Source organism: Helianthus annuus, chromosome 15 (genome assembly GCF_002127325.2).
Source record: "Helianthus annuus cultivar XRQ/B chromosome 15, HanXRQr2.0-SUNRISE, whole genome shotgun sequence".
Classification (NCBI taxonomy): Eukaryota; Viridiplantae; Streptophyta; class Magnoliopsida; order Asterales; family Asteraceae; genus Helianthus; species Helianthus annuus.
Genome location: NC_035447.2, coordinates 40286345 through 40314077, shown reverse-complemented (window position 1 = coordinate 40314077; position 27733 = coordinate 40286345). Strand labels below are relative to the sequence as shown.

Genomic DNA, 27733 nt, shown 5'->3' with positions numbered 1-27733 from the left:
GGTAAACACCATCGGCGGCGATGTTACCGATCAGTAATCCGCTTTACCGAGGTGTTTACCGCACCACTCCGCTCACCCTAATAAATAAAGCCGTGAACGGCAAAACTTCTTTAATAAATAAAGAAAACAAGCCATCAAGATACTCAACACCCGACATTATAAGATTATATCTCGAATGTTAAAATCATTCCATCTATATCCCAATCTAAGTTACAAAATTTAGATTGATTACCAATCCAAAGAAAAGAGTTTTCTTTAATAACGTATGAATTTGTTGGTCATTGAGGTAATATTCGTTTCATGGATTGTAATGGAATTGGAATACGAATTCGCGCACAAATTGAAATCTGATTTGTAATTTAGCTGTATTTGTTTTGCAAAATGGAATGAAATTTGGATAGAATTAGAAAGTAGATTCTCTTCTTTATGTTGTTGTTCAATTCCAATTCCCTCAAGATTGTATTCCATTATGTGAAACGAACACTATTTGTTTTATTTTTACGAGTTTTTCCGATGTTGAGGGTCGCTGCCGATGTTGTATTTTTGCTACTTGACACGGTTTTACGAACGTTTTTAACCTATTAATTTTTTTATTAATATTTTGTTCTGTTTACCCCTATACTTCCTTTACTTAAAAACTATTTTGTACTGCATATTTTATGTACGTTTAGTTATAAATATGATCTGCTTTACATTTCGACGTATTTTTTTTTAGAAATGAGGTAGGTCAAATATAATATGTTTTTGTTTAAAGAAACCAGTTTTTACGTGCATATCTTTATGTAAGTTTCGGTATAAAGTTGAGTTGTTCTACGTTTCGATGTAAACTTTTTTGGGAAATGGTTTAGGTCAAATATAATATGTTTTCGTGCTTATTTTATGTATGTTTCATAAATTTTGCTTCGAACCGGATGGAGTCAAATTATGTTTTTTTTCAAAAGCTCTAATTAATCCCTTTTGATTACACGTGTCAGTTTTTCCTTCGTACCCGTTACGTTTTCTATGTATGAGTTGGGTCACATATAGTACATTATGATTGTACAATATGAATTTGATTTACTTTACTTTACGTTTTAATCCAATCGCAATGTTTATACATGTTACATTGAGCTCAATTGAATACGTCGATACGCGTGTTTTCATATGATTGCACTAATAAATTCAATGTTTACGATGTGCCGTGCCGCAACGCGCGCGGAGTTAATCCTAGTTTTCATTAATAGGTAACAACTTAATACATAACCTACAAAAAAAAAAAAAAAAAAGATAATTTAATAAAAAGACCGTATACAGTGGATGACAGGATGAGGGTATAAAGACGAACAAACAAAAAGCAAGTACACATTTCACAGAAACATAAATTGAGTGGAATCCACTATGCAAATTGATTCCCAAAACTAAAAGCAAAACCCTAACATTTTCTCAAAGATTCATTAACTTTCTTTCTTGGCTTTCAACATATCCGATCCCCTTCTTGTAAGTTTTATCTTTCTTCCTTCTTTCACTTTCCTTTTACCTCTATATATCGCATTAGATCCCCCCTTATAATAATATGTCTTTTCATGCCATCAGCGTCTCTTCATCCACATAAAGATTGAACCTTTTCAACAATTTGCAGGTACCCACTTGAATTTTTCTTACAATCTGTGTTTGCTTAGATTGAAATTGTTAAAAAGAACAAAATTTTCATGTGGGTTTGTTTTGTTCTTTGATTCTTTACCTTTTTTTTCTTGAAATTGTTGATTTTTGTTTGAAAGTTTGCTTTTTTGTTCTTCATTTTGGTTGCTTTTTTAGGGCTTTTTCGATATTGTGTTGTTGATTGTAATCTCGTGTTATTGACTCAGCTTGTTTTGATCAAAATTCACTCACTATTTTTTTAATAATTTGTATTTAATTCAATTTCTCATTTTTATGAAATTGGGGTTTGATAAATGATTATACAACACCGGATTTATTTCGATACAAAATTGCAAATATAATAGCTACAAAAATAGTTTACTTGCTGGGTCAATGCTTGAGCTATAATCTTTAACATCCCCCCTTGTATTGATTCAAAGATCACTTCTTTTTCATTTGGGTACTAGTTTTTTGCTATCTTAGAGTATATCTTGACTCATAATCGAATCGTGAAGTTGGGCTTCGGTTATTGTTTTGATTTGTTGGGGAATTTTCATTATCAAAATATGTGTGCTTGGTATTGACTTTTGACTCATAGTTCTTGTATTTTTGACTTCACATGATTCTTATGGAAATATAGAAAAACACAACATTGCACGTTTAGGCGAATTTGGACAAAAAATTATGTCATTTTTGCATTTATATATCTGGATATTGTTTTAAATAACCAGTTTAGTCAAATGCAGTGTTTTCTTTGGTATTTTTATAAGAAAGTTATCTGTTTGCATTGTAAAAGCCAAGATGATGATTTGGAAATCTAGTCATTTCTTTATTGTTTGGTTTATTATTACTTTATTAGGTGTTGATTACTATTTATCGTTCTTTGACTTTTGTTGTCACTGTAGCATCATGTCACCGACTCGCCCCTTTTGTTATGATTTTGAAGTTTAAACTATACTTATCGTCCCCACAAGTTGCAATCATTCTATGGCATTGATCACATCCGAAAGTCGTAAATTATTCTTTAATCATCATAAGTCAATGACCATAACTTGGGAATATTGCTAGTTATAATCGATGGTATTGCATAATGTATCGTATAGCGACTTTAGTGAGAAAAGATAAATAATTATCTTATGTTTTATCTGCAACAAACTTGACACCCCTAAAAAGGATCCGAATAGATACATCAATGTTTTGTAAAGCAATCAAATATGTAATTTTTAGTTTGACGGAACCATATTTTGATATACGTTAAAAGGTGTTCTGGTTTACTTTACATGTAGTTCAACAACCGTTTTAAGTAATAGTTGAAGGTATAAAATTCCCTTACTAATAACAGAACCAAGAAAATTGTTGGATCATTATCAGTGCCATCGTTGTCTTGCAATAATTGCTATATAAAAAATGTTCCTTTTAATCTTACTAAAAAGGATACAGTTAGGGCTGCAAACGAACTGAACGTTCAGTGAACAGTTCGTGAACCATTCGGTGGGAAGTTCGTTTGTGTTCATTCGTTTAATAAATGAACGAGCACGAACAATTAATACTGTTTGTTTAGTTAAATGAACGAACATGAACAGAGGTCGCGTTCGTTCATTTATGTTCGTGAACGTTCGGTAACGTGTTAGTTTGTGTTAGATAGTTCATTAGTGTTTTGAATTTTTATATTTTATTTAAATACTTAAAAATTCTTACAAATGAAATAATTAATAAGTATCAGTGTGTTATATATTTTGTTCGTTAACGCTTGTTTGTGTTCATGAACATTCGTTTGTGTTTGTTTGCGTTCGTTACCTAAAATTAACAAACGAACACAAATACATTCATTTCCTAAACGAACGAACGCAAACAGAAAATCTCGTTTGGTAAGTGTTCATGAACAGTTCGTAAACACATTTATTAACTTAACAAACGACCACGAACAAGGTCTTGTTTGTGTTGTTCGGTTCGTTTGCAGCCCTAGATACATCGCATTTGTTTTTGGGACATTTCAAAATCGGAATTGTCGTTATCTTGTGTGTTCCCTTTAACCTTTCATGTTGGCAATTGTGTGGCATGCTATTCGTTTCGTGGTATATTTACATCTTTTGATTTGTTTTATTATTTGACTTCAGTATAGTGACATAATCGGTGGTGGTGTTGTTATGGGGGATCATTTCGTGTTTTTGGTTGATCGGTTGCTCACAGAATCCACGTTGGAGGCTGCAATTGAAAGCAGAAACCCTTCAAAGCAGTCGGATTCATTACAAAATAACGACACAATAATCAATTGTTCTTCTCATGTTCCGTTACCTCCAAAGAAATTGGTTGAATGTAGAATTTGTCAAGATGAGGATTTCGATTCAAATATGGAGACACCTTGCTCGTGCTGCGGCAGCCTGAAGGTTTTCTTTTTATATCTGATATTATATTAACGTTTCTTGACAATTTTATAATTGTACGGATGTTATATTTTCTTACATTTATGCAATGTATCTTGGATGAAATAAGCAGTTATAACTTATGTTATAGGCCTCAAGTAAGTGTTAGTTGAGGCAGGTGAATGAGTAAAGTACACAGATGGTCCCTGTGGTTTACTAAAATTTTGGATTTGGTCTCCAGCTTTCCAAAAGTACACAGATGGTCCTTGTGGTTTGCACTTTGTAACACATTTAGTCCCCAGCTAAGTAGCACTGGAACGGGTACGGGATCGGGGTACGGGGACGATACGGGAACGAGGAACGGCAAAACTCAAAATTCCAAGATACGGGTACGACAATAAATATTATAAAAAAATAAAAATACATTAAACAAATTCCAAAAATACTACATCTTCCAAAGGTAATTAATTATCAATAATTAAATCATTTTCAAGTTCCGGTTCATCTAGTGAGAGATCGGCAATCGATAGAGAATTAGAGATGATGAGACTTGAGAGTTTAGAGATTAGAGAAGCCGAATATGATAGGTCTATTTATTTAATGGCCGGTTGTGGAATTTGAAAGGGTAAAAACCCTAAAAATAAATGGAAACAGCTGGATACTTCTACCAGATACGTCCCCGACATTGGAAACGTTTAGGAAACGTCCCCGACGAGTACCCATGGTGTTTCCGTCCCCGACAAGTACCCGAGACGGGTACGGCCACATAAATGGAGTCCCCGTGCTATATAGGTCCCCAGCTTACAAAGCTAAAGGTTTTAGCGTGTCCAAGGCAGGGACTAAATGCGCTAGAAAGTGCAAACCACAGGGACCATCCATGTACTTTTGGAAAATAAAGCTGGGGGACTAAATGCGTTACAAAGTGCAAACCACAGGGACCTTCTGTGTACTTTTGGAAAGCTAGGGACCAAATCTAAAATTTTAATAAAACACAGGGACCATTCGTGTACTTTACTCGATGTTATATTTTCATACGTTTACGCAATGTATCTTGGGTGAAATCAGCAGTCATATGCATTATAGAGAACAAACCAATATGTAGTTTGTGGGTCCCATTATGAGTTGGTTTCTATGTTTTTTTTTTTTTTACTTTCTCGTGATCATATCCGTTTTACTTTTTGTAGTATGCTCATCGCAGATGTGTTCAAAGATGGTGTAACGAGAAGGGTGACACTAATTGCGAAATATGCCACCAGGTGCAACTTCATTATCGTTTGGTCGCTACTTTAAAGATAATTTATTGTCCCCTAATTCTATTTTCAAAAATAATTTTTAACGGCCAAAATGTATCTTATTCTTCTATTAAAAATGGTTTGACTGCAGCAATTCAAGCCGGGCTACACCGCACCATCCCCTGTCTTCCGGTTAGGGGGTATTCCATTGAACTTGAGGTACGTAGTTAAACAAGAATTGGTTAATTTGACCTCAAAAGTCAAATCTTCTGGAATACGTGTATGTTCTATTTCATTGCTAACAAAACCGTCTTTTAGGGGGCATTGGCAAATTGCGAGAAGGGATATGAATAATCCTCGAATACTCGCGGTTGTTTCGCCGGACCGTAGTTTCCTTGATCAGGAATATGATACCGATTCTAATTCTAGAAGTTTCTTCTGCTTCCGCTCTGTTGCCGCCATTGTATGATCTTTCTCCACCCTCCTTTTCCAAGATATCTTGTTTTTGGTGTAATTATTGCCGAGCCGAGCCTGAGCTCACCTAAGCTCGAGCTTGGCTCGTTTTGAGCTCTATTCTAATGCTCGAGCTCAGCTTCTTTATTGTTTATTAGTTATTTAATTATTTTCTAAGTGTATATATTTATATAATATATATTTTTATATGTAGCTATGCAGTTAATCTCGGTGATACATCGGTCATATCGGTCCCCTAGTAAAATATCGGTCAGAATATCATCGGTACCGATATCGGCGATATTGACCGATATAACCGATATATCACTGAATTATTAGTGTTAAATTGCTATATATAAATTCTGCATTATATTATAATTACCGATATCTCACCGAGATAACCTATATCTCAAATATCGGTCCTTGACCGATATCCGATATTTTACCGCATTAACTGCATAGATATGTAGTATGGTTTGTTATTTAGTTATTTTTATTATTATATTTGATGATAGTTATTATGTGAATAGATATTTAATATATTAAATAGAAGTCATATAAACAATAAGCTTGTTTATGCTCGCGAGTCTAGTCAAACTTAACATGTGAAGTTCAGGCTCAAGCTTGGTTTTATTCGAGCTTTTAGTGAGCCAGTCCTGAGTAGCTCATGAACGGCTTGGCTCATTTACGCTTCTAGTTATTAACTTCCATTTCTTAATGTTTGTGTGTAGTTCGTGGTTCTCTTGTTCTTGCGCCACGCTCTTCCCGTCATTGCCAACAAGGCGGATAGCGACTCTTTTCTAACATTTATGGTAAAGATAAAATTACAGTTTTTGTTGTGTAATAAATAAATAATTGATAATATTCATCCACCGATTTTCATATATTTTCAGGTGTGGTTCTTACGAACTTCAGCGGTTGTTTTACCTATCTGCATTATGATAAAAGCCTGGACGGCTTTAATATGTCGGCGGCGCCAACTGGTGAGCGGTTTTCTCAAATTGGTTAATGACGAGTCCTTTTTGGTAGTTAACCGCGAAGTCATTTAGTCAAACCACTTATAATATTTTGGGTTTGACTTTTCTAGGCTTCTAATGCATCAACATCATCTCTTTCTTCTTCGTCTTCTTCTTCATCTGATGAGGGAGAAGGCAGAACATCTGTGCCGAACCAGCCGCCCGTCATCCGAGTGCGCTGATATGGGATGCGGTTTGAGCCACCCGGAACCAAGAAATGATGGCTCACGTGTAGATGCACCCACCAACCTGTCACCTTGTGGTCCGTTAAACGCCCAATTTTATGGCGGTTTGGGGAAATGTAGCTGATTTAAGAAATAACTGTATTATGATAATTTATGTATCTGGTTTTCATATGTACAAAGAAAATCAATGGATGCATGAAAGCGTACCCCATAAACTTGTATTTATTTATGATCATGCAATCATTTTGTTGTATTATCATGTTATGTGATATGTTATTTTATTGACATGGATAACTCTATGCTCAAATGGTTTAATGTTACCATGTTATATTACGTGTCTGTCTTATTTTACCTTGTATATTGTTGTTCTCTTATTCAAATTAGACAAATATTTTATCAATTTTTGAGCTTGTTTGTGAAAGCTATTAGGCGGAATCAAACTAATGATCTTACAACCATCATTTTGGCTTCGTCATCACTTCGCGACAGCTTGTTTGTGCACCTCTACGCGGTAATGGTAAGCAAAACCGAGTGACAGAGCTGGAAGCCCGCTGACCGCTTTAAAGGATACTGAGCAGGCCCACTGAAGGAGCTTGTATGAACCTAAGTCGGCCCTGAAAATTCGAGGGCCTTGTGTGACTAGAAAAAACGGGCCCTTAAATTCATGTGTTTAAATGAAAAAATGGGCCCAAAACTTATGGGTTCAATACTAAATAGGTTATTTGGTATTATGTTGGTTTCGTTTTTTTAAAGCATATATTGGTTTAAAAATCATATTGATAGGCTTTTATTATTATAAATAATTACATTACATATAAGATATATAAAGGAAAAAAAAATACTCTAAGCTTTCCGGTTACAAGTTGTAAGCTTCCTAAGAAAAATAATAAAATATGTCCATACACTCCCACATCAATCCCCCACTGACCAATGTATCAAGTAAGCCGAAGCTTGTGGTCAAATTGTGTTTACGTGGTTACGACAGAAAACTAATAGAAGAAAAAAATTAACCGGATAAGCAATCGTTCACATACATTGGTAGAAAAAAAATACATGTATATACTAAAGTTAGGATTAAGAATTAAGTAAACCTATATGAATAACTTTTTAATTATTAAAGTGCTATCTCAAAACATATAATAATTTTATGAGTTACATATTATATACTATCTTAAAGTAGAAAGTCGGTGGCTTGCCACCGACCAACTACTTCATATTAGCTTCTTGCATCTTGAATCAAAGGGAAAAGGTAGTTGACTTTTACAATGGCTTGCCACATTTTTTTCAAACATAAATAATTTTTTTATACCCTAAAATTTTGCCACATTATGTAGTTTGCTTTTTCGATTTGCGTTATGTTTTGATCCAATCGCAGTACAGCTATATGTTACATTGAATTCAACCGGATACGTCGAAACGCATGTTTTCATAAAGTTAGCGCATTACATAACGCTTGGACACATCTGCTCGACGTTTGCAATATACTTGCGTATTACTAGTACTAACTTATAAAACAAAATATTTAAACATTCTCATCCAAAACCCCACTAGCTTCCTTTACTTAAAAGTTAAAACTTAAAACAGACTTCCCATTTTCAACCGGAAACAAAACAACCCCACCTTTAACCGCCGGTCAACAACCTCTTTCGCCGGTGACATATCTCCGATCAACTGCAACATCTTCTTCATCTCACTCTCATCCATGTCGTCAGCACTCAACCTTAAAACGACGCCGTTTCTTCTCTATCTTATTATTATTCTTACACTATCGTTCTTACCGCCGGCTCTGCTGATCAATCCAACGGCCGGATCTCGATCGCTATTACGCGCCATCTCCGGCGGATCAGATCAGTCGGATTTCGCCGTTGATTTGAACGTCACTAACTTCGATCAAGTGTTCAAGGATACTCCAGCTAGTTACGCCATTGTAGAGTTCTTCGCTCACTGGTCCGTTTTAAAACCCTAATTTTGAGATTTCTAGGGTTTGTTATGTTAGATCTTATGTTAATTAATAAATTACTGATGATTTTGATCTCGTTAGTTGTGAAATCAGGAATTTAGGATTAGAATTTAAATATGAATTAGATAGCTTTGATGCAAAAGTTATATGAATTTTGTTACATATTTATGGTGACGTCATGACTATATTTGTATTGGTTACTGTAAATTGTGATGCATTTGTTTGATTTTTGCATATTCATATCAAATTTGTAGTGAATTTAGATAGATTTAATGTAAAAGTTGCTTCTATGTGGAAAGGATAAGAACAAAGATGAAGAGGCATACCATATTAATGGATCTGGTATTCTGGTTTGTTTGGTCATATTTGTTATGTTAAAATAGCATGAAACTGTACTTACTGGAAGCCTATTTTTGGAAAACATTGTTGTCCACTGAAGTCATGATGCATTTATTTGCTGTATGGGTGTTTTAGGGACCGTTTGTTGGTGACCGAATAGAGTATCAGTTAACTGTAAGAGCTACAAATCATGCATTTAGAGTTTGTTTTCCACTCTTGTGGGGTTGTAGAAGACTTACCTAACGTCTGTTGTGAATTTGAGATGATAGAATTCAGTTACCCTCTGATTTTTTGGTTAATGTTTGTATTTAAGAGGATAACCTTATTGTAAATAGATCTAATGTGGATTCCCACCTGCGTTTATCCTACATAAATTAGAATTCGAGGAAGGTTTTAAGTGCAAAACATGTAACTGAATTTTGGTACATTTTTTGTGATGATGACTATATTGTATTAGTTGCTATAAGTTCCGGCTCATCTATTTGATTTATCTTTAAAAAACTTGAATTTGTGGTAAATTTAGATGGATTTAGTTCAAAGTTACCTCTATGTAGAAAGGATAAGAACACAGATGAAGAGCCATACCATATTTATGGATTTGGTTTGCTTGGTCATATTTGTTAATTGTTATGTAAAGTTCTATGAAACTGTACTTACTGAAAGCCTATTTTTGGAAAACATTGCTGTTCACTGAAGTCAAAAAGTTTTTTTTTTTTTTTTTTTTTTTTTTTTTTTTTTTTTTCTGTATGGGCGTTTTAGGGACTATCCTTGCATTTTAGAGTCTTTTCTCATCTCATAGAGTTGTGGTAGATCATAGAGCGGTAGGACTACTATCCTTGTATTTTAGAGTCTTTTCTCATCCCATAGAGTTGTAGAAAACTTACCTAACATAACATGTGCTGTGAACTTGAGATGATAGAATTCATTTACCCTCTGATTTTCTGGTTAATGTTTGCTTTAACTTTAGTAATATTTGGTACTCAAATACCCATCTATGTTTCTAATTTGGTTTATTCATTACTCTTTGTAGGTGCCCGGCTTGCAGAAATTATAAGGTATTTGTATTTTCGTTAACAATGGCTACACATGTGCTTGTTGCATTGCTTATTGTTTTACTTTAATTTGCAGCCTCAATACGAAAAGGTTGCTAAGCTTTTTAATGGAGCCAATGCGGTTCATCCAGGCGTTATACTGATGACACGCGTAGATTGCGCGAATAAGGTAATGTTATGTACATTTTGTTAATCCTTTTGGGAGGATAGATTTTTAATGTTGCTATGTTTTTGTTATTTGTGTAATATATTTTTGTTATTTTATTTGGCAGCACAGATTAACACTAAGCTCTGTGATAAATTTTCGGTTACTCATTACCCGGCGTTATATTGGGGGGCTCCTCCTAAATTTGTCGGTGGTGGGTGGAATGGAAAAAACGAAAAAAGCGAAATTCGTTCTATCGCTGTTGAAGATGCACGAACCGCTGATCGTTTGCTTAAATGGATTAATACGCAGTTGGGAAGGTATGATTGTTTGAGATAAACATACATGGGAATTAGAGCTTCTTTATTGACCATTCATATTAACACATCTGCTTGATTTTGCTTTTGTATACTATAGCTCATATAGCCTCGAAGATGAGAAATTTGAAAATGATCACCTTCTTCATTCAAACGTGTCAGACCCCGCACAGGTATGTTCAAAACTTCAAATAATACTTTTATAATTTAAAGGCATTGTTTGATTTATAATTTATTTTGCGGGTTAGATTGCACGTGCTGTATATGATGTTGAAGAGGCTACATCCTTCGCCTTTGACCTCATTGTAGAACACAAGGTGATTGCCCATAACTCCATAAGTGACAATACATTATATTTATGGCTATTGTTGCCTATAAATTTGTTAATTATATTATTTTTTTAACAGATGATTAAGCCAGATACAAGAGCTACACTTATAAAGTTCATGCAGTTAATGGTGGCCCATCACCCTTCCAGAAGGTTCATACTATCTTCCGTCATTTCATACTCGAGATCTTTAACAGTAAAATGCCATTTTCGTTTCTGAGGTTTGGCCAGTTTTGCGACTTTCATCCAAAGGTTTGTTTTCCGCATCTGGATTCAAAAGGTTTGAAATCTGCCATTTTCATCGGCTCGTTACTCCATCCATTTTTCTCCGTTAAGTCGGTGGTATTTTTGTCTTTTTTTGTTAACTTAAAGTCAGGGGACTTAACTTTTATTTAGTAAGGGTATTATAAATGCTTGTACATAAAGTGAAAAAGACCGAATTGCCCTTGAAGTTAACAAAAAAGACGGAAATACCTCTGATTTAACAGAAAAAAAAAATGGATGGAGTTAACAAGCCGGATGAAAATGGCAAGATTTCAAACCTTTTGGATCCGGATGCGGAAAAACAACCTTTGGACGAAAGTCGCAAAACTGGCCAAACCTCAGGGACAAAAATGGCACTTTACTCGATCTTCAATGTTGCTATTTGTTAAATATAAGTTAAAGTTTGGAATTTTTAGGTGTCGGAGGGGAACTGCTGATATACTTGTTAACTTTGACGATTTATACCCATCTAATAAGTGGCTGGCAGACAAACACGAACCCGATAATAGCACCGGACATGGTCCTTTGGGTAAATTTGACGTCTGTGGAAAAGAAGTTCCTCGCGGATATTGGGTAAATTTCACCTTTTTTTCTATTTAAAATTTCGAGTAAAATGCCATTTTCATCCATGAGGTTTGGCTAGTTTTGCTACGGGGTAGACCGGTAGAGGTAAGGCTATCTACATCTTACCCTCTTCCTCAGACCCTACCTTAGCTTTGCTATTGGTGGGATTTACCGAGTATGATGATGATGAGGTTTGGCTAGTTTTGCGACTTTCGTCCAAAGGTTTGTTTTTCCGCATCTGGATCCAAAAGGTTTGAAATCTTGCCATTTTCATCCGGCTCGTTAACTCCATCCATTTTTCTCCGTTTTGTCAGGGGTATTTCCCGTGTTTTTTGTTAACTTAAAGGGCAATTTGGTCTTTTCCAGAGGTATTCGGTCTTTTTACATAAAACAAAAAAGACTGAATTGCCTTTTAAGTTAGCAAAAAAGACGGAAATACCCCTGACTTAATGGAGAAAAATGGATGGAGTTAATGAGCCGGATGAAAATGGCAAGATTTCAAACCTTTTGGATCCAGATGCGGAAAAACAAACTCATGGACGAAAGTCGCAAAACTGGCCAAACCTCAGGGAAGAAAATTGCATTTTACTCTAAATTTTAAATAAATTTTACTGGTTCCTTTTCTCGTACAATACCCATGATTCAGTAAAAAGAACTTATAAATTATTCTTTTTGCTCTGGGCTTTTTTATGTAGATGTTTTGCCGAGGCAGCAAGAATGAGACCAGGGGCTTCAGGTATACATTTTATCCAACTGTCATGAAAAAAAGAATATCTACAACTCAAATTAGGAAGAGCAATTATATAATAATTCTGTATAACAGGGTTACGTAGTAATTGTATATATGAAGAGTGTTACATAATTATATAACTAGACTAATATTACAAATTTTGGGACATTGCAGTTGTGGCTTATGGGTTCTGTTACATTCACTCTCGGTCAGAGTAGAAGATGGAGAAAGTCAAATGGCGTTTACAACTACCTGCGATTTTATCCACCAGTTTTTCATCTGTGAGGAATGTCGTCAACATTTCTACGATATGTGCTCAAGGTAAAAATAAATAAATATTCTTGAACCTTCTTTTACAATTGGACAAATACTATAAAAAACAAACACTTTCTTATTCCGCACAAAAAAGTTTTTCAATCTAGTTCTGGTATTATATTGAAGTCCCTAAACTTGTAAAATATACACAATAAAGCCCCTAAAATCAAATTTTGGCATACTGAAGTCCCTGAGCATGTCTAGAATGCACCTACTTGTGATTTTTTAATTTTATGTTTTTTTTAAAAGAGAAAAATGCTTGGATAGTCCCTGTGGTTTGACCAAATTTCATCTTTAGTCCCTAACTTTCTAAAATTACACTCTTGTTCCCTGTGATTTGACAAGTTGTTACCCGGATCGTCCCTAGAGCGGATGGACGTTAGATTTCTCAGTGAAGTGGGTGTGAAATGGCAAAATTACCCCTTAATTAAAAATAATTAACAGAAACAAACGTCCATCTGCTTAAAGGGTAATTTTGTCATGTTACACTCACTTAACTGAGAAAACTAACGCTCATTCGCTTCAAGGACTATCCGAGCAACAACTTGTCAAACCACAGGGACCAAGAGTATAATTTTTAGAAAGTTGGGGACTAAAGGTGAAATTTGGTAAACCACAGGGACTATCCGGGCATTTTTTAAAATGACTTGTTACCCGATAAATTGGTTAAAATTTGATGAAGTGACATCCAACATATTTGCAAAAACTCAAAAAGAAAGAAAAAATATTATACCATCTTGTTTTTACCAATTTAAGGGATAAAAGTCATTTTTAAATTTGTTTCACAAGCATGTGCATTGTTACAAGTTTAGGGACTTTAATATACCAAATACAAACTGACACTTTTTTTGTGCAAAATAGGAAAATATGTTGGTCTTTTTATAAGATTAACCCTTTACAATTGTATTTCTTCTCACATTTTTCTATTTTAACCCGATATTGCAGGGTTTCTACTCCATTCAGCACCACGCGTGACTTTGTACTCTGGTTATGGACCTCACATAACGAAGTCAACACAAGACTAAAGAAAATAGAAGAATCTCAAAAAACCGGCGATCCCAAGTTCCCGAAAACAATCTGGCCAACAAAACACCTTTGCCCGTCTTGCTACAAGGACCCTAATCAAAACGAAGAAAGCAGCTCGATTGATTGGGACCGTGACGAGGTGTACAAGTTCATAACCGGTTACTACGGAAACATGCTGGTGTCATTGTACAAGGAGAAAGACAAGCAACATGTTCTGATGAAAAGTAGTGCAGTCTCGGAAGAAGTATTGCAATCAACGAATGCACTTGTGGTTCCTGCGGGGGCCGCTTTGGCGATCGCGGTGGCTAGCTGTTTGTTCGGTGCACTTGCTTGCTTTTGGCGGTCGCGGCAAAAGAACCGGAAGTATTTTCATAAACCCCAACTTTTAAAGATTGTATAATTATTAGATGAAAATTGAGTGTCAAGTTAGATACATTTTTAAATTTTAACACATGAAAGAGATATTAACGGGAAGAAAAAGATTTGGTTTTGTGAGGAATTTGGTAATTTTTGTAATGATTTTGTTGGAAAAAATTTTCAGGATGAGAAGAAATCGGAGCTGATGTGAGTCGAATATGGTTGGTGTGCAAAAGCAAGTGAATTAAGGCCCCTTTCTCATTTCTTATTATGTGACATACATCCATGATGATATGACATGACAGTATATGAAAGAATGAGTATATACGATATAATATTATGGAATGTACAGATCTGAAAGAAACTGTATCTTTCTTTTTTGACTGGAACGAAAACTGTACTGTATTTGGCTTACATGTAGCAGAAAAAACTGATGATGCATGGTAATGTATATGTGCAAATATATGTATATACACATAGCCACATAGGTCGATTGACTGACTGACTGGGGAGTTGCAAGTACTCGGACAAAGCAAGGAGTACTCAAACATGCTAATTTTTATAACAAAATACGTGAATATCGAAATACATCAAAAGGATACATGTTCAAACTAAACATACCAAAGTATTTCAAAATAAGCATAATTCATTCTAAACATATGAAAGATCTAGTCCTCATCTTCTACGGTATCTCCGTATTCTTCAATGATGTTAAACCCATCTGATTCATATTCAACCTCTTCATCTCCGGACACAAATTTCTTGCATGTTTTTCTCATCTCATATCTAGTTGGAGGTTGAAACCCAGGTCCAAATCGGCCAATTGCCTCCAACATCATTTTAAAGCTATCCTTTTCAAATGCATGAAAAGGAATTCCACATTCGTATGCAAATCTACCCTTTTAAACAATCTATATGCTCCTTACGAACAACATCTGAAACGCCATCACTTTTCTCTTTCCTCTGTTTAATTCATCCCCGATTTTCACCTCAGCTCTTAAAGATTCATCATCAATTTCTTTTCCCTTCTTTTTCATTTTGTTGTCGCGAATAGCATCCCTACATTTTATCTGGTCATCTTTTGTGGATTTGGGCATGACGCAACGTTTCCCTTTACACGCGCAATGTGGTTTTTAGTCTATTGATTCATCCGGACATTTCTTTGTTGCACAACATACATTTCACTCTATCTTTGTTTTTAGGATCCACCATTACTCCATATTCCCATCTCGGATCATTAGGCTACTCGGTATGAACCATTACTCCATATTCCCATCTCGGATCATTAGGCTACTCGGTATGAGAGGAATGTAGCTGATGGTCCTACCCCACTTATTTAATTTATTTATTTATTTAAATTCATCAAGTTTTTTAACATTTAAAAAACAAACATTACATAACTTAAAAAAAAAAAAAAAACATAACCTAAAAAATTCAAAAATCCTAAGAACTCCATTTTTTCATTATCTTTTCTTGCATTTCACGTAAAATCGCTCGGTCTTCTTCCGGATACGAGTTTATATCGGTTGTCATTATCTTCCAATCTTTATATACGTTCTTTTCCACTTCACGTTCCTTCGCTTTTGCTTCACGTTCCTTCGCTTTTGCCCTTTGGGCTATGACCCGTTCTTCCACTTCACGTTCCTTCGCTTTTGCCATTTGGGCTATGACCTCGGTATATGTTTTGATCTGGGCCATAAACTCGTCCATTTTGGAACCGCTCCCCGTTGCGGCTTGTTTTTTTTGCAGCCGTCGCCTTTTTGGCTTTGTCCCTGCCCGGGGACGTGCCTCCTCTCGAACTTCGTACTCTTCTTCGTCAAATTCGGGCTCGTGCTTGAGTTGCGGTTGAGTTGCTGTTGATGCAGTAGGCGAGGTAGTTGTGTTTGATGACATTACTTAAGATTAGAATCAAGTCACAAACAAATAGCAGCAGTCAGCAATTAACATACACTAAAATTTGACATATGCATACATGATATTAACAATTTAAACACTGGGTTTTAAGGCTACTCGGTATGGGTGAGGCTCATCTTTGGCGGATAGTCCTTGGAGAATGCCCCTCCAAGGATGGAACCAAGGAAATGGAGGGTGAGCCTACCCCACCTAGTTAATTTATTTATTTTTTTAATTTTGGCAAATTAAATATACAATATATATATAAAACTAATATTAATTTAAACTCTAAAATAAATATTAATTCCAACGTTACATTTAAAAAAACCCATGAAAAATAAATTAAATTCATTATTAACACCGTAAAAAATTAAATACATTATTAAATTTAAATAAAGATACACTAAAAAATAATATACCTTCTCGGTCTCGGTTTAAGGCGGCTGCCCTAGTTTGCGGCTGTGACGACGTTTCTGTCTCTTCGTCCTCCTCCATGATCATCTGCGCTGCGTGCATAATGCAGTTTGCAAAAATTAATTCGCCCTCACCCGAAGATGACGAATACCATGATGAAGAAGAAGAAGACGACGACATGCCTATATTTTTATAAAAGTATGATGGTGTATAAAAAAAAACTGAGAGAGATTGGAAAAATTTTGGGTTAAAAGTGGAAGAATAAAGGGTGTATATTTATAAAGTGAGATTGAAAAAATAACTTTTATTTTTATTTTTTACAACGGTTACATTCCATCCAACGTTCAATTTTTTTGTCATTTTGTGCGCGTCCCCAGCGTCTCCCCTTGGCCGATCTAGACGACGCCGGACATGTGGAAATGGTGTTGAGGCTCGTCGCCACGCCAGGACGACCCGGGACGAGCCCCACACCGAATGGTCTAATGTTCCATAAACCCTAGAATTGGAACTAACAGTTTAGTCGACCAACTCATTCGAAAGTATATGATATACGATGAAGATGAAACTCGTACCTGCGAGGCTACGAATCTCCAAATGAGATTTAAGGTTGTCGTCGTCAATGGAGACTGGTGAGATTTGAGGCTCAGTAGCTATGGCAAAAGCCAAAAGGGAGCAGAGAAGGAAGTTTAAGCGGAAAAAAATTTAGGTTTTGGTTTTGTAGGAATCGTTGAGAACTCTTGTGTGTCTGTCTAGGGATAAATATTTGGTACTCTACCATACCGAGTCATTTTCGGTAACAATTAGTCTATTTTTGCGTTTTCTGAGATCAGTATTTTCCGTACGATACGATATTTTGGGTCAATTTACATTCAAATACCTGTATTGTACCGGCCATTTTTGATACCGGTATCTACTTTTTTCGTTTTTTGGAATTGATACTTTCGGTTTGGTACTGAGCTGTCCCTAGTGTGTTTATATCATTGTGCTATATATGTAGTCAACTTAGTTTTATTGTCATATCAAAACAAAAACGGCTAAGGAGGTGGGTGTGGAAATGGGGAGGTGAGGTGGCATGGTATCCCATCGTTTCTTCAGTGCAAACTGGGAATTTTCCCTGATCCCCCCCCCCCCCCCCAGCTTAAAATTCGACCGTTGAACGGTCGATAGATCTAAAAAGGTTAAATTCTTTTTTAAAAACCTAATTAAACCCATTTTTCCATTTAGAATTCACATCCACTTCAAATCTTTTAATCATTCTCCTAAATACATCTTAAAGTTTAAAAAAAAATATATCATTGATCCGAGCCGACCAAACCCGCCACCATTCTTTCCAAACACACCCGCTAATCCCTCGACCCAACCCCCCACTCGTATACCCCACGACACCGATGGATGCGTTTTTGTTTGGTGGTTTTAGTCAAACACCGAACGCGTGACGATTGCAATACCAACAACACCTTGCTATGCAAATGCAATCACAACCAACCCAAATGCCACCGGTCTAACTGTTGCATGAAACCGAACCCGAGCACAATTACGTTTCTTTAGGCGTAGACGATGATGTTATACCCGAAACGCAACCACAAATCACAAAGGGCAAGAAAGGGAAGAAACGAGCACGGGGAGAAAGCAAGCACAAGAAGAGGGAAGTGGAAAGGCACAAAGCATTCCCTGGAGTTCGGTCGAGTTGGAAGTGCTTGTACGAACATTGGTTAACGTTTCTACCAATCCGATTAAAGGTCAATATTTTTATACTTATAAGTTTTAAAATACTTAATTCTATTTAAAAAAAGTATTAAAATTTATGTTTTTTTTATAATAGGGGTTTATTTTAAGAATTATATTGTGTAGGTGGCATAGAGATGGTTTTTGGAACCAATTTGTGAACAATTTTTCAATTGATGCAATGCGAACGGTATCGATTAGTCTATTCCGTTAGTTTCAAATATAGAGAGATGAACGGAAAAACTGGTTTGTTTGCGGGTATCTATCAACATGTATCGTCTGAGTGGTGCAAATGATGAAATTATTTTGGCCACGGCTAGTGAAAGATACACCAACAAACATGGGCCGTGGACATACATGAGGCCGTATGAAATATTGAGAAAATGTGAGAAGTGGAAAGTGGTGCCTAATGAGGTATCACAAGCTAAAAGATCTAAAACGAGCGCATCGAGAAGTTATGGCGGTGGTGGTTCTAATGCACGTTGTGCCATCAATATAAACGATGAACCTGAGTTTGAAGATGAAGCTCCAACCCCTGAATCAGAGCGGCCAATTGGAAGGGACCACGCCAAAAAGCAATGGCTGCAAAGGCTTCCGGGTCAAAGGGAATGACCTCAAGCGATGTATCAAAACTTGAGGCACTTATACAAAACTTTAACGAATTTATGGATGTGCAAGCAGAGAGCTACAAAAGAGAGAAAAAAGAAAAAGAAGAAGCGGTGACGAGGGAAATGGAGAGGTTTGCGTTGGATATGATGTGACTCGAATTTGACCTACGAAATCAAAAGAAACTGAAGAGTTCCTAATTACGAGAACCGACATCGAAAGCCTACCAGAACGAGACTGTGCGGCGATCTCAAGAATGAAAGATAAGATTGCGAAGAAACGGTTAGGAGGAAATGTACCATAGTTTTTTTAATTATGTCCTTTTATTTTAAATATGTCTTTTTTAAGTTATCTATTTTTTTTAATTATGTCTTTTTTATTCTAGTTTATGTACTTTTATTTTTAATTTTAATGAAAACTTTTTTTTAATTATGTCCTTTTATTTTAAATATGTCTTTTTTAAGTTATCTATTTTTTTAGTTATGTCTTTTTTATTCTAGTTTATGTACATTTTATTTTTAATTTTAATGAAAACTTTTTATATTTTTTTGCATACAAGTATTTAAAAAAAACAAATTAAAAAATGAAAGGGGGAAGAAGGGAACCAGACCCAATGTTAGGGGAAAGATACTGAGGTGGAATAGGAGAGTGATATTGCGTCGAAGTGGACGATGGGAAAAAATGGATAACCACACCCCATAGCCTAAATATATATAATGCAATTACTGTTATAATTGTTATGCTGTTATATATGTTTTTTCAATGTGTGACTGCATTTTTTATATATGTTTTTGTTGAAACAACCTTTCCAATGTGTGACAACTAAGCAGTAATGCTCAACAAACTAAGAACATTAGGTTTTGGTTTTCTATATAAGACATTGAAAAACATATAGAAACACAAGAAATCTCAATTATAATAAAGTTTCTTGTGTGCTACAATGTTAATAACCTTAATTCTATGGAACACACAAGTTGTCAACAATTATAATAATGTTTCTAGTGCAATTTTAGCTTGTTATACCCTTGCAAGTTCTCAATAATTATAATAATGTTTGTGTATATTTTTTTTCGTTAGCAGGGGCGGACCTATGTTATGAGCAAGGGGGGCAGATGCACCCTTGAAAAAAATTTAGTGTAACTTTTAAGCATAAAATCCTAGTCGCACCCCTTGAAAATTTGTAGTTGCACCCCTTGAAATCTTCATGATGCATATGTGAGGCAAAACAAAAAAAAAAGTAAAAAAAGTTCATCGGAAAAATTATTTACAGAGGAAAGCACTGCAAGTGCCATATCTAAATTCTAAAATGAAAAAGATATTAGGAAAGAAGGTGATGATCTTGGGTTGTGGTGCTTTTTAACAGGACCCACACACCTATATTTTACCCACTTGAGAATGAATATATTTCCTATGGTTGGCAATTCTTGACACGACACAAAAAACAAGTTTTGGTCAACTAACACGATCTGTTTTTAAAAAACCGGATGGTGTTCAGGTTGATCTGTTTTAAAAACAAGTTGGGTTCGCGTTGATCCTTTTAACCCGACCCGATACGAACGGAAAAAAATACTATATAGTTAGGGGCCTACAATCCTTAACAAATTTCCGCACCCCCAGAAAAAAATTCCTGGGTCCGCCACTGTTCGTTAGTTAAGACTTAAGAGCATCTTATGGTGTCGTTCTAGGCCATTCCTAGCTGACGTGGCACCCGATATGAAGAGGGGGAAAAAGCAAGTAGGGACAAACGCCCATGGCTGACGTGGCGCCCGGTAATTTTCAACAGATACAATATACATTTTACGCCAGCTCAAAACCCAAAAATGGCGCTTCGCTCCATCTTGAATCTGGCAAGAAAGCAACTATCGAAACAATACTCAACAAACCCCATATGACATCACTCTATATACCTATAATTTTCTAACATATTAAACTTCATTATTGCTCAATGCTACATCAACGGCGGTATCACCTTTGCATCTGCCTTTAAACTTCGATGAAATCTTATCGAACACTTGCTCACCTTGAGGTCGGTTTGCATATATGATCCACAGCGCAAGACTGAGCATGACCCCTACCGAGACGAGAGCCAAACCTGCATTTACCAATCGAAGATGATCTTCTAATGGCGGACAGTGGTCGGAGATGATGATTCTGAACGTTTGGCGTACAAAGTTGCAGTCTTGGAGGCTGAGTAATGGCGGTGTATAGTGTTGAAGGCCGTAACTTATGTTCACTGCTCCGACTAGTTGCCGATACATGTCGGGTGTTAGTCTTCCGGTGGTGGTGCAGAATCCTGATTCTGAGATGCTGCAAGTGTAGTTCTGCCACACCTGGAGACCAAACCGGAATTAGATGTCAAATTTTGAGAAATAAACTAAAGAGTAAAATGTCATTTTCATCCATGAGGTTTGGCCAGCTTTGCGACTTTCGTCCAAAGGTTTGAAAAAATCGAATTGCCCTTTAAGTTAACAAAAAAGACGAAAATACCCCTGACTTAACGTAGAAAAATGGATGGAGTTAACGAGCCGGATGAAAATGGCAATATTTCAAACCTTTGGAATCCAAATGCGGAAAAACAAACTTTTGGACGAAAGTTGCAAAACTAGCCAAACTTCAAGGACGAAAATGTCATTTTGCTCTAAACTAAAAAAAAAAAAATCAAAGTTACGTACCATAGTAGCGTTTGCCATTGAAACCAATTGGGAAGGACATTCCAGCTCATGCAGTTGAGAGTCGTACGGATAGCAAACGTAAGGCATCAGTGGGCCCGACTGGTTGTAGTAATTAGAGTTCCCACTGGGAGGTGCATTTGAATTTGCAAACGAACCAATGAACCCGTTTATGATATTGGCGATATCATTAACGACTAATTTGCTCTTATACAAAGTGGCATTGGTGGTTGCTTCGTCAACACACGGAAGGATGTTGCTAAGGGCGGTTTCAGCTTGCTGGTTATCTACCCATTGTCCCATCGCCATACAAGTGTCCGCTATTGCACTGAAAAAAAAAACATTAATGCATCAGTTTCTTACATCAAGAGTCATGAACCGAAGTTTTTTACACAATAGGGATATGGTTTGATTTTTTTCCGTCAAACTTCCTTCATATTTAGATGTAAATTCCATATGGATTTTGTTCCAAAAAGAGCTTATGGCTATTCAAATATAATTTGTTCAACTGTTTGTCAAGATTTTCTTGAAAAAAGGTAAAATACACGGATGGCCCAGTGGTTAACCAAAATTTTGGATCGAGTTAAATGTCATTTTAGTCCCTGTGGTTCGGGTCATTTTGCCAGTTTGGTCCAAAGGTTTCATTTTTCATCTGTGGGTCCAAAAAGGTTTCACAGTTGCCATTTTAGTCCACTGGGTTAACTTCATCCATTTTTTCTGTTAACGAGAAGGCCAATTCGGTCATTTTATATGGCCAGATTGCCCTTCTAGTTAACAGAATTACATATAAAATGACCGAATTGGCCTTCTCGTTATTAGAAAAAATGGATGAAGTTAACCCAGTGGACTAAAATGGCAACGGTGAAACCTTTTTGGATCCACAGGTGAAAAATGAAACCTTTGGACTAAACTGACAAAATGGCATTCAACTCTTTTGGATTTAGTCCCTAGTTTTTCAATAGTACACGGATGGTCCCTGTGGTTTGCACTTTGTAGCATATTTAATCCCCAACTTTTGCCCAAAGTACACAGATGGTCCTTGTGGTTTGTACTTTGTAACGTTTTAGTCCCCAACTTTTGCCCAAAGTACATGGATGGTCCCTGTGACTTGCACTTTGTAACGCACTTTGTCCCCAACATTTAGTGACTAAATGCGTTACCAAGTGCATAGCACAAGGACCATCCATGTACTTTTTGCAAAAGTTGGGGACTAAATACGTTACAACATGCAAACCACAAGGACCATCCGTGTACTTTAAAAAAGTTAGGGACTAAATCCAAAATTTTGATAAACCACAGGGACCATCCGTGTACTTTACTCAAAAACAGGTAAGGATGTCTTATTGAAATGAGTTAATTACTGTTTTCATGCCTGTGGTTTGTCAAAAATCACTATTTCAGTCCATCAGTTTAAAAATTGTGATTTCAGTCCCTGTGGTTTCACTTTCGTAACCATTTCAATCCACCTCGTAACCATTTCAGTTCCTGTACTAACAGAATAAATGGATTGGAATGGTTACGAAAATGAAACCACAGGGACTGAAATCGCAACCTTTTAAACTAATGGACTGAAATAGTGATTTTTGACAAACCACAGGGACGAAAACAGTAATTAACTCTATCGAAATAGTCGTTTTGAAGTCAAAAGCCAAACCGTTTTTTTTTTTCTTTTCAAAGGAAACCAACGATTCTTAAGGACAAAAAATTTCATAACGATACTCTCTCCAACCCATGGAATCTACACGTTTATAAAATAAATCTAAAACCATATGCAATACATCTAACATACAAGAAAGGTCAGAACTTTATAAGAAATATTAAACCGATATTTATCTTACTGGTTGATAATCACAAAAACTCCACACAGAATAAATGTAACCACAACAAGTAACCATCCGCTCGTAATGAAACTGCATAAAGAAAAGCAACAACTAAGATACAAGCAGAACCACAAAGAACGAATCCAAGAAAACGAAAAGTCGAAAAGCAATGATCTTTACATGTAAATTGTGTTCTTGTGACCAAGGATAGACAGAACTGCAACAAAACAAGCGAATATTATAAAATTATAACATACAAGAGAAAAAATGAATCAACAAGCATCTATTTATCATTTACGCATGCTTACAAAGGCCTAAAAATGAATCTAGAAGCATCACTACGGCAACAGCGATCATTGATAATCGTCTGAAACAAACACAGAAAGTAAATGAATTCTATAACATAAAAATTAGAGTTAGTTATTGTTTTCGTCCCTGTGGTTTGTCAAAAATCACTATTTCAGTCCATTAGTTTAAAAATTGCGATTTCAATCCCTGTGGTTTCACTTTCGTAACCATTTCAGTCTTTGTGGTTTCACTTTCATAACCATTTCAATCCATTTATTCTGTAAGTACAGGGACTGAAATGGTTACGAGGTGGACTGAAATGGTTATGAAAGTGAAACCACAGGGACTGAAATCGTAATTTTTAAACTAATGGACTAAAATAGTGATTTTTGACAAACCACAGGGACGAAAACAGTAATTAACTCTAAAAATTATAACTGAACAAAATAATAATTTTAATATTCATAGGAGGAATCGTACACGGTATCAAAAACAGTTCGTATTTTTCGAGAATTTTGTTGTGTTTTCTGCCTCAATGTATCAGCAGCATTGTTTAAGTCAACAGTCAACCGGTCAATATCATCTTTCACATCTGAAGGAAGAAAAACCTGGGCCACATTAACGGTTTTTGCAAGTGACAAATAGGCCGTGACGTTTGCGAGCGTTTGTACGGTGTAGTCTGATTGGTTTACAACATAATTCAACGTCTTCACGGCTTCACCATGAAATTCATCTTGTCCAACTGAAAGAAGTATGCAGCCGATCCTGTGTAGAACCGTCAGTTGTTTGTGTAATATGAATAAACATAATTATGGTGAAAACAACATGAAAAATAAATCAAAATGATCCATTCAGATGCTTGTTAAGTGTCAAATAAGGAGTGTTTGACAAATTTTAATTATTCTGAAAATTGGATTTTAAATAATATCAAATCAACTTTAACATATTGGCCGGCCACAGTCCCAACAGTACCAACTTCTAACCCTATTTTCCCTCAGTGATCCCACACTAAAAAAAAGTTAACTCAGTTAGTTTTTGCTGACGTGGACTACCACATAAGCAGTCCACATCATCAAAACTTTGCCACATAAGCAGTCTACGACTCTACTTTATCAAAACTTTTGACTTATTTGCCACACAAGCAGTCCACGTCATCAAAACTTTGATTTTATGCCACATAAGCAGTCCACGTCAGCAAAAACTAGTTGGGTTAACTTTTGGTTAGTATTGGATCGCTAAGGCAAAATAGTTTAAAAGTGGGGACCGTCACAAAACATTTCTTAAGTTGGGACTGTTGCCGGCCAATATGTCAAAGTTGGGATTATTAAAATCCAATTTTCCTAATTATTCAAGACAATAACAATTGAGATACTCACACTGAAGCACATGTGAAAACGATAAGCAAAATCAAGCAAATCCTCTGAGAACCACGGGATTCTTTGTCTTTGATGTCGATCCTCCATCCACAACAATGATGTATGATCATCGCCAGACCAAAGCACACGAACCATAATATCGCAAGCATAAACTCAACAGCTCCTGTAAACCCAACCGACTGTAGATAACGTCACTAAACAATACAAAGAATGTCACCAACAAATTACATATTGAAAGAAACTTACTGCCCAGTAATGTTTATTGGTAATGTCCCATCCACCTCGATACCGCTTAAAATGGTTAAGAATGTCTGGCCGCTTTGTTCTTGACCCTGCCAATACAAGCGGGTCGGGTGGACCGTTAGCTGGACCAGGAGCCTCACTTGCGGGCGACGAGCTTAACATCCCATTTTTCCAATGACCAAGGTTATCTTCTCCTATAATTAACAATCATATAAGCCCAAAGTAAGTTTGTAAATCAATGGTGTCATTCATCATCCAAATTCATAAACAAATGACTTGTAACATCCAATAAAGCTTCAAACTTTAACAACTCAATGGTGAAAATGACCCAATTTCTCAACATTACAGGAATCTAGTTACAAAAAAGACATGATCACACAACTCCAAACAGTAAAAACATAAACCCCAATTCCATAATTCACCAAATTTCTTCAAAAATCTTGGAAATTTACATAACATTCTGCATTTCCAAGAAAATATCAACATGAATCTTGAACAGAATCTTTGTCGGCAAAAACTCATTATATCCAATTATCAAGAAATACCCAGAACCCATAGATCAATAAACAAAAAACCCATTAATTAAAAACAATAAAAAGAATCATACCTAGTATAAATTTGGATTGATCTTTTGAGAATGAAGAAATAGGTGAAACAGAGGTGATGAAGATGAACAACAAGAACACTGGATTTTTCACCATTCTTCAGTTTCTGATGATGATTTTAAATCAAAAGCTCACTCCATGAAAGAAATTATAAGAATCGTAAATTTTTGATGGTCAAGAAATCAGCTTTTTTGGATTGAATTTTAGAAGAAAAAAAAAATAAAGAAAGATGGGGAAAGTTGTTGATTCACATTAATCTTGCAAGGTAATGTAACCTATACGTACAAAAGATTGTTTATATTCTGGGGTGGGGTTTGGGGTGGCACATGGGGTGATGGAGGGTGCGAGACGAAAAGGCGGGTGAGTGGTGTGCAGATTACAGGGAAGAAGGGTGTAGAAGAAGATTTTATTGGGTTTTATTTGTCTTTTCTGCAACTTTTTTTAATCTTTAATTAGTGGAATTCCATCATGTCATGTATGGTCAAGAAAATAGTCGGTATCAGTTTGATTTGTTATGATATAAGCATTTGTTATTATGACTAAAAGACACGTGTTTTATATTGATTGAAAATGATAAAAACGAATATTATACTAACGCCCATAATTAATTCGGTTTTTCATTGTAGTGGTACTTGTAAAGCCTACAATATCACATATACACTCTATTTTAAATGTAATTTCGTTGTCAACAAAATTTATACCAAAACATTGGAAGAAAAATTAAGCACATACACGTATTTAGTTTTTCTTTTAAAAGTCAACGAACGTAACTTATCGAAAGAAATCATTTATACCAAAACATCGAAGAAAAACTAAGCGCATACACGTATTCAGTTATTCTTTTAAAAGTCAACGAACGTAAGCTATCGAAAGAAATCAAATTAAATCAAAAGTAAATGAATGAAATACGTATAATCTTTCTATACTAATAAACAAAAATCCTTTTTGTACACGTGTCATTCTCTGGTAATTTCTCACCCTTATTTTCTTATTTATCTCTTTTATTAAATAATAATAATATTAAACATCAACTTAAATAAATCTATTTATCTCTTTTATTTAATTGATTTCTTTTTTAATTCTAAAGTTTCGATCTTTGGCAATTTAAGTTTAAAGTTTCAATCTTTGGTATTTTAACCTCTTTGATTAATTTGATTTTTCACTTCTAATTCAAAAGTTTTCATCTTTTGCAATTTAACCCCTTTAATTTTTTTACTTTTAATCCAAAACTTTTCATCTTTTGCAATTTAATCTCAACATTTTTTTACTTTCAACTTTAGTCTCTTATGTACTTTTCATCTTTCATAAGTTATCCGTTTAACATGTCGTTCTAAATTTCTGACTTAACACGCCGCAACGTGCGTGTGAGACTCAACGTTTTTCATCTATTTTTTTTCTGTTTCTTTAATTTGTTTACTTTCAATCCAAAACTTTTCATCTTTTGCAATTTAATCTCAACATTTTTTTTTTGAAAGGCAAACGAAACTATATTAAACCAAAATCATAAACCAACCCCATAGCAAGAAGCTACAGAGCCAGAGTTACAATAGAGAGCAAAGAAACATTGGGTTATAAAATTTAAACTACACTACAGCATACAAGTGAATTTTCTCCAATCTTCCCAAGATGTTACCATAAGCCTTGTCCTTCGCCTCGCCCACTGATACGAAGTTTCTTTTATTTCCTCCATTACCTTGTGTGCTATGCCATCCCTGTTGTTAAAAACTTTTCCGTTCCGTGCTTGCCATATCGACCATAACGTAAGTAAGTAGACTGCATACGTCACCTTTTTTCTGTTGCTAGTCCATGGTAAGTCATTTACGCTTTGAAG

The 27733-nt window shown here is 35.6% G+C and overlaps 4 protein-coding genes across 5 annotated transcripts; 2 read left to right on the top strand and 2 right to left on the bottom strand.

Moving 5' to 3' along the window:
* Nucleotides 1–1333: 1333 nt before the first annotated feature.
* On the top strand, nt 1334–7194 carry LOC110911460. Its single transcript, XM_022156081.2, has 9 exons — nt 1334–1476; nt 1573–1618; nt 3735–4004; nt 5165–5236; nt 5364–5431; nt 5531–5675; nt 6397–6477; nt 6559–6648; nt 6753–7194. The coding sequence occupies exons 3-9, from the start codon at nt 3765–3767 to the stop codon at nt 6861–6863; spliced, it is 807 nt and encodes a 268-aa protein (XP_022011773.1). The 5' UTR covers nt 1334–1476; nt 1573–1618; nt 3735–3764; the 3' UTR covers nt 6864–7194.
* Nucleotides 7195–8403: 1209 nt separating this feature from the next.
* On the top strand, nt 8404–14732 carry LOC110911458 (sulfhydryl oxidase 2). 2 transcript variants are annotated; one of them, XM_022156079.2, is made up of 12 exons: nt 8464–8813; nt 10196–10220; nt 10294–10386; nt 10495–10682; nt 10780–10852; nt 10928–10996; nt 11087–11160; nt 11688–11844; nt 12531–12571; nt 12740–12886; nt 13826–14269; nt 14448–14732. In XM_022156079.2, exons 1-12 carry the CDS (start codon nt 8569–8571, stop codon nt 14467–14469), a joined length of 1578 nt encoding a protein of 525 aa, XP_022011771.1. In that variant the 5' UTR covers nt 8464–8568; the 3' UTR covers nt 14470–14732. The 2 variants fall into 2 exon arrangements, with proteins under 2 accessions (XP_022011770.1, XP_022011771.1); XM_022156078.2 differs by having other exon boundaries at nt 8404–8813; nt 13826–14732.
* A 914-nt stretch (nt 14733–15646) lies between these two features.
* LOC110911459 lies at nt 15647–17261 on the bottom strand. Its single transcript, XM_035983805.1, has 3 exons — nt 17143–17261; nt 16576–16662; nt 15647–16158 (listed from the first exon to the last, which is right to left on the bottom strand). Exons 2-3 carry the CDS (start codon nt 16655–16657, stop codon nt 15707–15709), a joined length of 534 nt encoding a protein of 177 aa, XP_035839698.1. The 5' UTR covers nt 16658–16662; nt 17143–17261; the 3' UTR covers nt 15647–15706.
* A 3365-nt stretch (nt 17262–20626) lies between these two features.
* LOC110911457 lies at nt 20627–26284 on the bottom strand. The gene is made up of 9 exons (XM_022156076.2): nt 25905–26284; nt 25301–25491; nt 25055–25233; nt 24159–24443; nt 23699–23757; nt 23571–23607; nt 23409–23480; nt 21574–21898; nt 20627–21231 (listed from the first exon to the last, which is right to left on the bottom strand). Exons 1-9 carry the CDS (start codon nt 25996–25998, stop codon nt 20827–20829), a joined length of 1647 nt encoding a protein of 548 aa, XP_022011768.1. The 5' UTR covers nt 25999–26284; the 3' UTR covers nt 20627–20826.
* Nucleotides 26285–27733: the final 1449 nt, after the last annotated feature.